General features: G+C 42.7%; 1 protein-coding gene across 9 annotated transcripts in view; it reads right to left on the bottom strand.

The window, feature by feature from the left end:
* Window positions 1-62: 62 nt before the first annotated feature.
* The window catches only part of LOC132955346 (rho GTPase-activating protein 23-like), a 73,939-nt gene continuing 58,739 nt past the window's right edge, over window positions 63-15,262 (bottom strand). For 6 of the 9 annotated variants that reach the window (XM_061028169.1, XM_061028168.1, XM_061028165.1 and 3 more), the window contains exons 8-24: window positions 13,814-13,969; window positions 11,755-11,863; window positions 11,073-11,112; window positions 10,826-10,963; window positions 9,680-9,988; window positions 9,539-9,600; window positions 9,191-9,297; window positions 8,661-8,773; window positions 7,599-7,751; window positions 7,349-7,427; window positions 6,833-6,906; window positions 6,644-6,733; window positions 6,418-6,543; window positions 6,283-6,327; window positions 6,050-6,143; window positions 4,518-4,549; window positions 63-4,354 (exon numbers count right to left, since the gene is read on the bottom strand). In XM_061028169.1, coding sequence (XP_060884152.1) covers window positions 3,410-4,354; window positions 4,518-4,549; window positions 6,050-6,143; window positions 6,283-6,327; window positions 6,418-6,543; window positions 6,644-6,733; window positions 6,833-6,906; window positions 7,349-7,427; window positions 7,599-7,751; window positions 8,661-8,773; window positions 9,191-9,297; window positions 9,539-9,600; window positions 9,680-9,988; window positions 10,826-10,963; window positions 11,073-11,112; window positions 11,755-11,863; window positions 13,814-13,969 — 2,672 coding nt within the window. In that variant the 3' untranslated portion in view covers window positions 63-3,409. Of the gene's footprint in view, window positions 4,355-4,517; window positions 4,550-5,227; window positions 5,261-5,363; window positions 5,389-6,049; window positions 6,144-6,282; window positions 6,328-6,417; window positions 6,544-6,643; window positions 6,734-6,832; window positions 6,907-7,348; window positions 7,428-7,598; window positions 7,752-8,660; window positions 8,774-9,190; window positions 9,298-9,538; window positions 9,601-9,679; window positions 9,989-10,825; window positions 10,964-11,072; window positions 11,113-11,754; window positions 11,864-13,813; window positions 13,970-15,262 lie in introns of all 9 variants that reach the window. The other 3 variants (XM_061028171.1, XM_061028170.1, XM_061028167.1) reach the window with 3 other exon arrangements.

The raw sequence follows: 15,262 nt of genomic DNA, 5'->3' as shown, positions 1-15,262 counted from the left end.
TACTGTCAGTAACGTTATCATTTTAAGTCACATTTGAGGAAAAAAATACACACAATCCAAAATTTTCCAAAACAAATAATTTAATATATTATGTATAACATTTATATACACAGGTTAACTTAACAAGGCTTTGTACAACTGTTACAAAATTGGTCCACGCACAGTCATCCACGTACATAAAGAACATGCACAGGGGCACAGAGAGAGAGAGAGAGAGAGAGGACAGACTGATATGATTAAGACAAACATGGAGTCTGGTCAGACGACAGGGTTTGGCAGTCACAACGGTTCAGCTCAAATTCTTGTTTCTTCAGACTCGGTTTTACAAAAACTAAAGTTACAGGAAGGAAGTAGAAATACTGAAACTGTGAAAAAGGAAGAATGCAAAAATATCACTCGGGTAAGACTCAGTGGTTGTTGGATTTAAGGAGGTTATACTCTCCCATGACGATTCTCTCGCAGTAACCAATTGCTTAGGTTCTCCATTGCCTCTTTTCTATTGCATCACTCCACTCGGCTTTCTTTTGAACTGGACTTTTCTAGTTTTCCATCAGCAGTCCCGGCTACACCTGCTACTCCTGGTATGACTTTTGCCAAGGTTCCTGGTAAGCTAAGCAAATAAAACACTGCTGACCGTCAGCAGGAAATGTCACTCGCAAGACAATATGCCCAAATATGTTGTCAAATTTACAATAAATTCAAAGTTAACACTGTGTAATGTTCCTGCCTACAGGAGCCCTAATCTTACATTACTCCATACATTTTTTTTCTGTAATAACGAGTAAATTTCAGATGTTCACTCAATATCGCCACTTTATTTATCCCATGTATACGTTAAAAAGAACACTGATCCGTGAGGGAAAGAGAGCGAGCAGTGGTGACGTATTGAAATTCACACGGCAGCAAATACTGGCTTTCGTCAAATTGTTACGGCGTCTCATAGACGCAAGTTACCGCAGAGGAGGTGACACTGTCAAAATTGCCCGTGTTTGTGTGCAGTTTAGACAGTGATGACTATTTTGGGTAAAATGTAAACTACGCTATATTGGTTACCTAGGACTTTAATTTTTGTTGTCATTAATGGGAGAGTCAGCAGCTTTTTCCTTAAAAAACCCAAAATATAGATATATATAAAACTAATGTTGCTCAATCATCCCTTCTGGGCCTCCATAAATGTGTGGTGGTGACTGTGTCTGCAGAGACTCTGTCCTCTGACTGGATTTGAATGTTTTGGTTTGTTTTGGTCGACTCTGGGCGTTTCTGGGCGGGGAGCTGGTGTGTAAATTCTAGTTTACTGACACCCTAGTGGAAAACTTCGAGAAAGTAGAAGTGTCAGTTCCAAGCAAGCAGAGTGGAGTAGAGTCAATACCGGACTGTGTAGGAACGCAGCACACGGTCGTCTTTTGGCTCCATACTGCTGATAATGTACATATACCCAAATAGAAAAAAAATTATTTGGCATGACTTAACATAGCTGCCTTTAAAAACTTTCTGATAAAAACAGTGTTAGTATCCTCAAAAGTCTGACCCTCCTCCTCAAACATACACACGCCCTCACACACACAAACACACACACATAGGGGAAGCATGATAGGCTTGTGTTAAACACTTAGGGTTTGCATATCTTTATATGTCACCGACCCCATGCATGCAGTTTTTTAGTCCACAGAAGCTTTGGCATAACGCCCGAGTGACATCGTCCGGAGAGGGAGTGAGTTGCTTTGCTCCTGCAGATCTTTGACGTTCCCTGTAGATCCACGGGAGGCTTTGGAAGAGCTTGTAAAGGGCTGAGAGGTTTTCTGTGCTGTACTCAGGCTGGTAGGTAAGTGTGCCCACATGGGTTTTGTTAAAGACATCATTGGTAAAAACCAGTGGGGGAAGACACCAGCATTTGTACAGCAAAGTCAGTCAGTTTGGATTCAAAAATAAAAAATCACATGGCGGCACGACTGCTGAAGTCTTTGCTGGTGATGGTTAATTGTGAAAGCAGCTGCTGGGCTCTGGAGGTGATGTCTAATATGGCATTTAAATGAATTTTTATTATAACCTTTTGTTGAAGAGATTCATTCCAAAACATCGTTTAAGAAATATGTGTTAAAGCTTCCTTTTAGAATTAGAAAATACCTTACTTTGTCACCACCTAGTGGTAGTATGAAAACATGTAAAATAACATTTGCAGTAATTTTCTAAGAACAGATTGATGTATTTGTTTTCAGTTTTGGAATAAATCTCTTCATGTGCGCACAATCAGGGGCGTGTCCAGAAGGTTGGCCAGCCATGGCAATGGTCCCACCTGCAAATCTGATTGGCCACTCCTGGTGCCAACCCAAAAAACCCTACACCTTGATTATCTAATTGCCTAATCAGAGGCGGGGCTTAAGTTCAATCAACTATTTAAACTATGCTGCGTCAGACTGCTAATGGCTATAATTGCAATTCAATGCTACACATAATTTTTTGGTCCTTAATTTAAATGTTTTAATTCTAATTTCTTTTTGATTCCTTAAAGGTATAAATGTGTAATTTTAATCATTAATATAGCAAATATCAAAAACATCCCTTTTAACTATGTAATTGAGTAATGCCTTTGTAAAAAGAGTGACGTCAAACTCCCTCCGGGTTTGTTGTTAACACCCCTGTATTCACACTGACGGGACGACGCGTCCTTCACCTTGTATATGATTCACTCAGAGGCTCAAACATGTTTCATACTGTAGATGTTTTTTTTCACATGAAATCCTTTCTCTCTAACTGTTAGCACTGCCACCATGTGGGGGATGACGGCCCCATCTACTCAGGGACGCTGTTTCTTGAGGCATAATCACAAACTGTCTTCGCAGGAGTGAGGAGAACCAACAGATCTTCAAAACCAAAAACAATACTCTGGTTCTAAATACATCAAAGAATCATCTTTAGTGTGCATATCAGAATGGAGATCAGTCCTAAAAACGGCTGTAATCGGTTGGCACATTAAGGAAGGACTAAATTGAGACATCTATTCCAAAGTTGCTAAGCTTTTAAAAAAACTGAAGCTTGTAAGATTGACGTTAAAAAAGTATTAAACATAGGGATACGATATCTGTATATGAAAGGTAAATCTGTTCAGTGGAGGCAGAGGCAGAAAATAAATGCTATTCTTTGATTTGTGTGCGCAATACTACTTCATGCAACCTCTGCATAAATCAGAACAGTCAATCAAGTCTGGACACGCCCCTCTGCACAATTCTTTAACAACAAGAACACATTTTTAACTTTAGTGCCAATGAAAAGCAATGAGGAAAAGGCCTCAGCCAACTGGGATCTCTGAAGCAATATGAACCGTGGCTTCAGAAGCAGAGACAGAGGCGATTCAGTGTGTGTGAGTAAAGGGTGAGTACTTGGTTCTGCATTAGTAGATGCAACAGTCGGGTTAAACTACGACGGTGTGACGGCGCCACGCTCTCGTCTTGTCTCTTGGGTCCAGGGATCTCCTCAGAACCACAGTGGAGGGTCCTGCAGGGCTTTGATCTATCAACCCTGACGAGGAGGAGAAAGGGGGAGCCTCCTTCTGCAGACGAGGGAGGGGATCTATTTGTTGAATCGACCGAGGACCCAAATATGATCCCTGAGGAACCCCATCACGTCCATGCTGACCTGATGTTTCATCAATGACTCGAATTACCTCCACCCTGTCTGCCCTCCATCCTCTGACTATGTCGTCTCCCCTGCCAAACTCAACATCAAGATTCATGGACACAGCCCTTGTTCTCCCCCCTCTGGTCTTCCTATAGCGGACAGGTGCTGACTGGTTCCAGTCTGGATGTTGGGTCCCATGAAAGCTGGGTGCCTGGTAGAGGGTGGGAAGCCTGTTGGGGCAGATCCAGAAGGGAACAGTGGGACGTCCTCTGACTAAATTATGAGGTCTCAACTGGGAAGGAGGATTAGTCGCTGGTGGGGGTCTTGGATATGAGGCATGGGTCTGTTGGTACAAGCAGGTAAAACTTTGTTCTCTCTTTCCTTTTCTGTTCCTAAGATCCTTTTCAGCTACTTCTTCTCCCACCAATGAATCTTTTCCCTCTGTGGTCTCTTCAGCTTTCACCCCATTTTCCTTTCCCTCATGTTTTTCTTTTTTAAGAATTAAAAGTTCTTCCTTCTCTGCCTCTTCCTCTCCTCTCTCCTGCTCCTCCTCCCCTCCCCCTCCTTCTCCAGCCCCATAGTTGCTGGCTTTGACTGGCTCGTGCTCGGAGTCCTCGTCAGTGCTGCTGCCCTGCAGGTGGGTACTGAGGCATTTTTTTCGCTTGCGGGTCACAGCAGAGATGAGGGACATTGGCAGGAAGTCCCTGGCATTCAGGTCTTTCTTGGAGCCTGATGAAAGCTGCAAAATCAAAATTCCAGTCAAATGATGCCTCAATGCCTCAAATGATGCCAAACCTCCTCATAGATTACTTTGCTAACTGGTAAAAATATGGGGAGAAAATTGTTAATTTTTGAACAACTGGGTCCAAGAATTAAGTACAAGTAAAATATTTTCTTCTTACCTTTGACTTAAGAGAATCGCTGGTGGTGGAATCTGTAAAAAAAATATATATATATGTATGAGAATCCTGTTGTCACGGGACCAGTGATGGTATTAGTGTTGAAGCCAGTTCAGACTCAAGTTTTGTAAAGAGACGCAACAATTAGGGTAAAAGTATCAGGAGCGTGAAATGGTCTGGAACAACTTGACTCTTACCAGCTGATGGAGGAGTGTGGTACTTAGCTTGTGAAGTCACCAGCGGCAGATTTTAAACCTTTAGGCTGGTCATTTAAAAAAAATGAAAGTCATATCAGCCAAATCAGCCGGTAAAGTCATTTATGAGTCTTCACCTGTAAGGCTGGTGAGTTGAAGAAAATGCTCTTTTTATTAAATTATTTTGTTAAATTGTTATGATTGAAGTGAGCCAAATAATATTACACATAGTCATACCCAATCTGTTCTTAATACTCTTGATGATTTAGCTGGTGAACACCCTGAAAAGCAGACATTGCATTGCACTGAAAGTAAATGTAACTTTCAGCTGGTCTCTGACAATTTCTGGTCTGAACTGGCTTGTTGGAGTAGTAAAAAGGTGTGGTATCTGGCTAAGTCACTGCACACACTACCAGTACTACAACCTTCAGGAGAACTCTAGCCATTATCAAAGGACTCTGCTTTAAAATCAATGGAACAGCTGCGATTATTATGAAGCAAGAAATGGCTAGGGTTCACCTTTAACTTCTCTAGGACAAGAGGAAGATGGCACTTTGGTGGAAAACAAGACAGACAAAAAGTAAACAGATGAGTAAACGAGTCCAAGTGCACCAAACACAAACACAAACACACAGCGAGCAAGACCTGGTCCTACCGAAGAGGCTGATCCAATGTCTCAGCTAGAGAGAAAGAGAGTGCAGAGAGGACGGGAAAGGAGAGAGGAGGAAACATCATGAGTATTCACAGGCAGAGACATGGCAGCTTGAGAAGTAAAGAGAACTACTGGGAAGGAAAGACACCGAGCTAAAGGTCACTTATAGGGTATACAGAGTAGAGCTTGTAAAGAGTGGGTTAAGATAAGGAAGCTTTTAAATAAAAGGTTTCGTATGCTCAGACAGTAAGTCAGACAGTTTCCCCAAATGTGCATTAAACATATTGGACGTTTTATGCCTTTATTTTAGAGATAGGATAGTGGATAGAGTTAGAAACCGGGGAGAGAGAGAGTGGGGAAAGACGCGCGAGCCACAGGTCGGATTCAAAAACCCGGGCCACCCGCTCCCTCTGCAAGCGTATTTGCGTCCCTCCTCCTCCCCAGCTCCTCCTTTTATGCTATTCTGACTTAATCAATGTCATGCTTGTCATTGGTGCTTGCTCTGTTTGGGTTTGCTGCTTATCTCCCTGCCTTATAAGCTTTCCTTGTATGCACGGGAAGGGCAGGAATGTGTGCTGTTCCTGCCTAATGCTTTCCACGTAAGCATGTGGAAGGTCAGGGAGATCCCTCACAGAGCCATACCGCCAAATATAACTTTAACGACGGTGTGTGATGCTGACACTCCTCACCTGAAGCCTCTCCTGGCATACCCGGCCTTCCAATGTTGGACAGCAGATGGTCAATATTGGGTACAGGCTGCATGTCCCGCTTATCCTCCGGGGCCTACACACATACACACACACACAAACACACGCAGAGACACAACCACAACAACAAAAATAAAGCAAAATTGCAGACGTTAGCGTACAAACATGTCCTTCTGTATTTATAACACTTGAAGCAGCTGTGATCTCACGCATACCTTCTCCTCTTTATCAAAGTCTCTGTTACTGAAGAACCAGTCGTGCTGTTGGAGAAACAAACACAAACACGTCACTAACTCGTAAAGAAGGGTGAAGTATGTCTCGCTTCAGAGGAAGAAGTTTTTCATTCTTACATGCAGGATCAGTGTCTCCACTATTTTGTAGCGGTCGGGCATGTGTGTGACCATGTCGGTCATGTTGTCCTCTGATGTCCTGACCAGAGTGGGACCAAACACCAGAGCCAGGTTTCTGGGCTCCATCTGGAAATAAAATCAAAGTTGTGTTCAGATTTGGCCTCAGTAATGAGCACAAGTTTGTAAATAAATAAATAAAAAAGCCCATTCAAGGAGGTGAGGTCACCTTGTTCTTCTCTGCATTATCTGCCACCCTCTTTAAGTGCCCCACCAGGAACTTCATGGTGTGATAATAGTGATCAGGGAGGTCATGGATCTGGATGAAGAGGTCAAGACAAGGGGTTAAGACAGATACGATAGTTTAGTCTGACAAACAGATGTGCTGTTTGACTCTTTGCCGTCCTCTCACACGTACCAGTTTCTTCATGGTCTTCAGTCGATCCTCTGCGTCCTCTATCCGGTTGGCATCAATGAAGTCATTGTATTTGTCTGTGAAAAGAGGTTACAGTTGAGTTTTCAACGTCTAGAAAAGTCACCCTCCATTGAAAGAACCTTAAAAAAAAGCTGCCCCACCACGAATACACACACACTCTGGACTTGTGAGGTGAATGTGACTTTTAATAAGTATAAAGACATATTTTTCATAAGAAGTAAGACGAACAAACTCGCTACGATGACAGATTTTTTTACATTGTTGTGCTTCGAAAACAAAAGTGCAAAGACTTGGTTTATTGCTATCACAGTTATTTAAAAGCAAACCTGAACTAGAAAAATAGAATCTTGGTCTTGGCTCGGTCTCGATCCCTAAATGTCTCGGCCTCGTCTTGGTCTGAGAGCACTCTGATCTCAGGCCTGTCTTGCTCTCGGTTAGTGTGGTCTTGACTACAACACTCGTTCCCCGTAAGTACAATAAAAATAGATCTGGACTCACCGTCAGTAAACAGCGGCTCGGGAAGTTTTCGGAAGAAGGATTTGAGCAGGCTGCTGATCACATTCAGGTCCTGCCATCTCTGAGGGAACAGAAAGGGTTAATTAAAGAGTTTCTAGAGGAACATTTCAAAATAAAACAGCACATCTTTTCTGAATAATGGTATGAAACTAGTCTCAGTTATACTTGTACATCAGTTTAAAAAGGTTGTTCTTATAAGGTGTATATAAGTGTAACCATGAAGTCTGCACACCTCCTCAGCAGTGTTGATGTCCAGGCCTTTGTTGAGATGCTCCTGCAGGTTGGACACCATGGCGTTGTTCCCCGGCACCCGGTAGATACCGGTGTAATCCAAACCTGTGGTCTCCACCACACCACAGCACATCTCCACGATCAGAGGGACAAACTGTGGAGAGATGGAAGGAGAGAGGAGGGTAGAGAGAAAAGACAGAAGGACAATTGAGTTTGGCATGAAATCGTGATTTAACATTTCATGCACATCATTCCTCCAACTATCACGATATAATTACAATAATGGAGTTTTGACAGAAAAAAGAGGACAGGTCTGCACACTGTACAGCTCCAAATGATCAACTTTATTAAAGGCAACGTTTCGATCCAAAGAATCTTCTTCAGGCAAATATACCAGGACCTTCCCCCTTGTCCTGCACCTGTATATAATTTGCTTGGACGTGTGCACACTAGTCTTTTTTCTATTTTTTGAACTTTTGACACATGCACAAATCTCCTGAAGACTTTCGCAAAATATTCAGGATGAGCTGCATGCATGAACGCAGATGGCCAAACTTTCACCCCAACTTCAGGTTCAGGTTTTTTCTCTGCATGAATCGGGTTGAGCCGCTGTGAGAACGCAGAAGAAAATGTTCTGGAAAATTCACTGTAAGGGAGGGGTGGGAATGATGAAGTTCATACCACATGGCTGATGTGATCTTTCTGCATATAATGAAGCGTTTCACGCCATTACGTTGACGTTGCTGAGACTGTGAAAACGTCCAATTACACATGAGACTGATATAAAGGCAAACAACTGTCTTTTACAGTGACTTTTACTGCCATCTTGGATTTACGCAGCATCTTTTTAAAGTTTACACTATGAGGGTCATGTACAAACAAAGAAAATCAAGTCTATGTAAGGATTGAATAAACAAAGAAAACTATGGTATTTATCAACCAGTCAGTCAATCAGTCCAAATAAGACCGTTCATTTCAACCAAAGAATAGTTCTTGTCACTTTGGATCTCGTTGTTGGGGTTCTTGTGATTTGGCCTGGGTATTAAAAAAATTAAAGGCTTACTTTATGATTGACAGCTGGCTGACAGTCCTCTAGTCGCACGCCAAAAGCCTTCGGACTGCCCGTCTTCTTCGCCTTCTTCATGATGTTGATGCCCCACAGAGCTTTGTTGTCATCTGAGTCCACACACGGGGAAAAAAACAACAACAACGACAAGATTAATTGCTACCGGAGTATAGAAAGAAAAGAGTCAGTTTATATCAGCAACTGTGGAGTGACAGCAGTAAAAACAGATCTATAAGGCACGTAACATAAACGTTGTTTAAGGGAGAAAAAATAACATAAAAATGACGGCATGCCTGAGGTCTCACATGTTAAGCAATAATTGAGAGGGCCTACGGTGGTTGCTTTCTGAAGTTAGGTCGGCTCGATCCACACCAGGGTTCGATTGACAACTTTCACACTAAAACGAACCGAACTACCTTGCCCAACGGATTAGAGTTTGTTGAATTTGTAAACTAGCCGCCTCGATTCAAACTGAGCAGCATGGCTTAAAAAAGGCAATGGATTCTACAAAAATCCATCTCACACACCCGTTCTGGAGGTTCGGTTCACTGAGGTGTTGTCAGTCTTTGCCAGTAGGAAGGGAGGCATCATACGATGAGCTCTGGGAGAGGAGTCGGGCTTACTACCTGTCAGACTGCACACAGAGAGAGAGAAACAAAGGCAGTTCAACATAAAGTCAGTTTTGTAAAAATGTCCTGACATATAGTTCACAAAAAAAAGATGGATGCCTTGTTATTCTTGCTTTTTGGAAGTACAAATGGGTGAAGTGATCGTTTCTGACAGGCACACAGCCTGAGGCCACAGAGAATCCTAATTACACATGGAGTCAGGGACAGTTGTGATCAAACATTTTCTAAATATAATCCTGAGCTGACCTGTGTTTCCTGTAGTCGTTCATCTTCTTGTTGATGAGGGCTTGTCTTGAGAAACCGATCTCCTACAGCAAACAGAGAGTAGGAGTTTAGTTTTGTGCACGTGTATTTGTGTAATATCTCGAGTTCAACTGAACATCTCACCTCGTTGTCGGTCTTGCTGTTCTCCCGGATGACCCTGATCCACACCAGCATGTCTTCCCGGTCCTCGGCCTGCAGCAGGTACTCGCAGAAGTCCTGCGTGGTCAGCCTGAGCGTGTTCTTACGTTTGGTTTCACTGTAGGCGATGTCGATTAGGCAGCCCCGGATGCTGATTGGAGGATGCTCGTCCTGACCTGGCCCCGCCCCCGCACCGTGAAGAACGGCCTCCCGCTTGTCCTTGTAGAGGAAGAGGGAATGGGAACGCAGCACGGAGAAGACGCGCTTCCACGGCCGCATGCCACCTCCTACTTTCTGTAATAAGAAAAAAAAAAAATGCTTTAATCAACGTACTCCCTCACTTCAAAAAGAAGTTTCACTGGACTGAGGAGGTTTTGCTCCATGAGTTCAGGTATCTTTGTTGGGTTGATGAGTCAGGGTAAAAAGGATCCTGAGATTGCCAGGTGGTTTGGTGCAGCAGTAATAGAGGTATTGTACTGGAAATGCCTTAAACCCCCTGCAAGACTTGGGACTTACATTCTTGCGAAAACGGACGAATGGATTTTATTTGGACAGAAGGAAAGAATAATTGAATGTTGGAACCCTTCAATAATCAAATTCAAAATCTTGGCGTACAATTTGCTTTTTGGTGGAAACATTCATCCATTAACTATGCCGCTTTACCCGCTCGGGGGCCCTGGGGGCTGTCAGCTGTCATTGGGCGAGGGGTGGGGTTACACCCTGGACTGTTCACCAGCCAATCACAGGGCTGACATATAGAGAGAGACAACCAGCCACACTCACATTCACACCTACAGACAATTTAGAGTCAGCAGTTAACCTAACGAGCACGTCTTTGGACTGTGGGAGGAAGCCGGAGTACCCGGAGAGAACCCACACATGCACAGGGAGAACATGCAGACTCCACACAGAGAGGCTCCTGTCAGACGGGGATTCAAACCAGGAACCTACTCGCTAAAGGTAACAGCACTAACCACTGCACCGTGCAGCCGGAAACAAGTACAGAGAAAGATAAACATACTAATCTATCTTTATCATCTGGTAAACCTTCTAACGTTTGCTAAATATTCATTTAAATGTGCCTCTGTTGAAAGGACAGCTTGTCAGGTGTAGTTAGCCTGCTGGTCCTACCTTCCCCTTCTCCGTGAGGATCTGTTTGTAGTGCAGCCAGCCCTCCTTACGAACGTCACTGAAGGTGATGGTTCCCAGCTCAGAGGTGGAGTGACGCTTTGACCGCGCCTCCTCCTGGGCTCGCAGGCTCTCCAGAGACTGAAACATCGTTTAAGTGAATTAAAAACTAAACAGGAAACTGAACAGTGTTTCGATTGGATGCTGGAATATGAATATAAATGACAGCACGTGTAGAAAGAAGACTCACCCCATCAGTGAAAAAGCTCTTGACTCTTTTTGGTAGTTTACTGTGAGACACAAAGCACACAGGTTACAGAGTTAAATAATGAACTGAGACTTCTGCTAAATGAAAATATATATATACAAATAAACAACCAGAAAAATATCAAATAATGAATATTCCAAAAAGTAGAACATCAGGTCAGCTGAGTGATCTCTTTTTAAAACCTTCTTAGGGCAAACTCTGACCAGAAAGCCTTTCCTGGATTGACTTAAGTTTGAATTTTTACTTAAAGTTTACTTTTTAAAATTCCGTTAAAAGAATTTTACGTCTCTTCAGAAATCTTTTAAATGGATTGTACGTCTTTACATGTTTGTTAGTTCTTCATCTTTTGCCTTTGCTTCTGATTTTATGACCTGTATGTGTTGTTATTTTTTTGTATTATGTCTGTCCTTGTGACGCCGTTTTTAAGGATCTAGTCTGAACTAATTAGGGAAGGAACTTGCAACTGTTTAAAAATGTGAAATCATTGAAATGGATATGTTTACAAAAGTGATTACCCTTTTGTTTTAGTTCCAGCTCCCTTTGAACGCTGTTTGCTTTTGGATCATTATGTAACAAGTTTAGGCTACTGGCTCAAGAAAATATTCACAGACGGTGTTGAGCCATATTTGTTAGGAATGCAGTTTTTCAAGTGTCCCGGACTTACGAGAAGACTCTGTTTTCTTCTTTGAAGTTGTTCAGACCCTCGTCACAGGACTTGGATCTCTCTGTTGTGATGGCCAGCAGGTACGAGGAGCGACGGCCTTTAATACTTCCTGAGGAGAGAGGGGACGAGTCAGAGAGGAGAAGAGGAGGAAGACGGAGACATGAAGGAATAACGAAGTGTTTGGTGGTGAAATGAAATGACAAGGAGACACGTCATTAAAGGGGAAGGTGGTTCAAATTGTGACTGATTAATGTTTCATGTTAGCCATAATGAGCTGAGCTGATCAAAAAACATAAACAATGTGACAGTTAGTACTTTGTTGTAATCACTTCCACATAAACTTGTCAGGAGACATGTTTGTGTGAATATTAAAGGGTGATTCAAGAGTTAATAAGCCTAGGCTGTACTGTATCTTTAAGACATCTAGGGACCTAAATAACTAGAAACCAAACATGTTATGATGCAACCAGATGATTGCTTCAGCCAGAAGCTGCAAAGCAGATATTAAAGGCTGCATTGTTATTCTTCAAATCTACACGGTAGCTACGCCTTAGTGGCCCACATCTTCACTTCATACGTGTGCTGGTGAGTCTGAGTAGCTCAGCAATACTCCGCCTACAAACACAGGATGAGAGCGCGATTTCTATGCTTGTTGGATCGCCAGTTTTCAGTTCCCCCACGTTCTCTGCTTGTTTATGTAAAGGAAACCATGGTGACTGAGACCAGGCGTATGATGTTGGATTTGGAGCTGATGAATGGCGATCTCGTGTTTTCCTTCTGCAGAATTTTGAAAAAAGCGGCGATATCAAAAACATTGTAAATGCGGTAAATACAATGCTACGCAGCGGACCAATCACAGGGCGTTTGTCATTTTATCATTTTACTGAGGGTATTTAAAAAGTCAGGGAAGAGTCAGGCAAATCTTTTTTTTTGCTGTTTTCATTCACACATGCAGCTCACAATTTTCAGGAGTTTTGTACATGTGTGAAAACAGCTGACGCATCACATAAAAAAAAAGATGAATACAGAGAAAAATGTTTTTGTTGAAAAGAAAGATAGTTCTACATCAATCTTCTCGAAGCCAGCAGACTCCATCGACAGAACCACTCGTTACCTTTTTGAACACAGGAGCTTCTGATTTACTTTGCCTTCTTTATTTGTGGTATTGTGTGACGTGACTGAAAGGTTAGCTCAGCTCTGACACAATATTTGTGTAACACACAGAAACCCATTTAAAAAACGGTCTAATGGGGCCGCACTCACACTAGGCAATCTGTACCGGGCCTAAGCACGCTTCACCCCTGAAGCCCATTTCTTTTGACTAGTGTGAGTGCTCCGATCCAAGCTCAAGCACGGTACACTTCCTCGGCCCTGGCACGCTTTGAAGAGGTGTACAGTTCATGCACGAGCACAAGCACGGCTACAAAGCTTGGACGGGCTTCTACAGTCTATGTGTTCTGACTCAAAATAAGCCACAGTAAAGTAGCTGTCATGTTCTCTGTGTTTTTCTTTTTTTCTTTTTTTCCGAGGTCGCCTGTCTTGTAAACTAAGCACCATTCATGACCACGTGAAGCCATTCATGTGTTTTATTATGACGTTATGTACAAGCGGTAAACTCAAGCCCGGTTAGTGCTGGAGCAGTGTGAGTGCAGGTTAAATGACTGTTTTCATCAGTGTATATTTGTAGCTTTAAAGAGAGCAATGCTACGCCTGTTGCTTGTTAAAAAAGGAGCTTTAATCAACAAAAAGCTTTCGATCCTGAGGGATTTACTGCCATCGATTAAGATGCAAGGTTTCACTTAACTAATCTACTGAAGCAGTTTTAAAAGCTTTTGTACCTGCTCATCATTTAGACCCCCAAAAAAAGTCAAATGTTTTTCAGAAGACTAAAGGGACCCTTAGAGATAGAATGAGGCTAAGGCTAGACAAATATATATGTGTCGTAGACATTGTGTACTTGCAGTGATTTTTACTGATATCAGATCAAACAGACTTGAAGAATGACAATATATTGGTCTAGCTCTCATTTCAGCCTCTCAGGGTTTAACGTGAGACTCACTGCAGTCCTGAGAACGAAGTCGAACAATGGGAGTGATGGATGTGAGGGTGGGGGAGACAGAGGTGGTAGTGAGGATGGAGGCCTGGGAACTGGACACCACAGAGCAGGCTGGCACATAGCAGGCCTGAGGGTCAATGCTAGGATTGGCGGGTTCATCTGAAAGGTCATCACACAGGTGAGCACCAACAAGGGAACAGATCATGAACGACACAGCGACAGGAGCAAACGACAGCAGGTGGAGTTTGGTTTGTTAGAACATTGATCTAAAGCAGAGCTGCTCTGGAGGCTGAAACAACACCTGATGGAGAACCAGAGTTTGTCCAAACAGATTAAAACGCAAACTGAAAACCAGGGCGATGGATGCCTAGTGGTTGTGCGCCCCATTTACAGAAACTCTTCTCTGGCCTGGCCTGGGGGGTTGGTTGAACTGCTGTGATTGGCTGAAACGTCTTTCAATAAATCTGACTTGACCAATATGTCCCCCCCCCCGGTAAAAAGTGTGGAGGATGAAATTACGTTTCAGTGAAAAGTGTGGGTGATTACAACACCCACAGATGCAACAGGCCAGGCTTCCATGAAGGGAAAATCTCCAAACGGCCTGTTTGAGTACACATTTTCTGAAAAGTGGAGCAGGGAAAAGACCGAGAGGATGGACTTTTCTCATCATTGGGGGTTATGTAGACGGACTACAGACATATATTAGAGTTAGAGAAACATGGTAAAGTGTACTTTTCTTAATATGTGACCTTTAAGTCTGAAAGTGTTTGATTTGTCGTATTTTTAAAAGATGCAAAGATTAGTGGCAGTGGTTTGGTGTGTGCTATATTTAACCCCTGACAAATAGCTGAAGGATCTCTGAAAACATCAGTGGACGCAGGAATCTTGACACATAAAGATATCAGACTAAATAAGGCTGGAGCAGGAAAGATCCCTGAGCAGGGAGGTGGCGTACTGCAGCATTAAAGCAGCAGAAAATAGTTCTCTGATTTCCTTGAAGAAAAGTGTTGTAACAGCGCGTGTTCACCTAACGGGCAGCGAGCAGCTCTGCTTCTATGAAATGTTTCCAGAACTCAAAACTCCATCTACTGTTGTCGTTGTTTCTTTACAATACACAAACACTGGGTGAGTTAAGGCTCGTACTTAAACATTTAACATTTAGTTAACATCAACACAGCTAAGAACACGGACACAAACATAAACTGAGGGTACAGGCATAATGTTGACATGTTTATAACACACAGAGATGGTTATAAACACACATTAAAGTTGCTCTATCACGGCCACATAGAAGTACGTTTTATATTAGAGAGCTCTGTAGCAACAGACACAGAATGATTGAATCTATGAATAAAAATGTTCCTTTGAATGACCGAAAATGCCACAACTTTGAGTAATTATATAATAGTTTATATAGTATTAGTCTCAGTTGGTTGGATCACTCTGACTCCC

This window comes from Labrus mixtus, chromosome 21 (assembly GCF_963584025.1).
Source record: "Labrus mixtus chromosome 21, fLabMix1.1, whole genome shotgun sequence".
NCBI lineage: Eukaryota > Metazoa > Chordata > Actinopteri > Labriformes > Labridae > Labrus > Labrus mixtus.
Note: the sequence above shows the minus strand (reverse complement) of the source record. Positions and strands in the feature narration are given on the sequence as shown.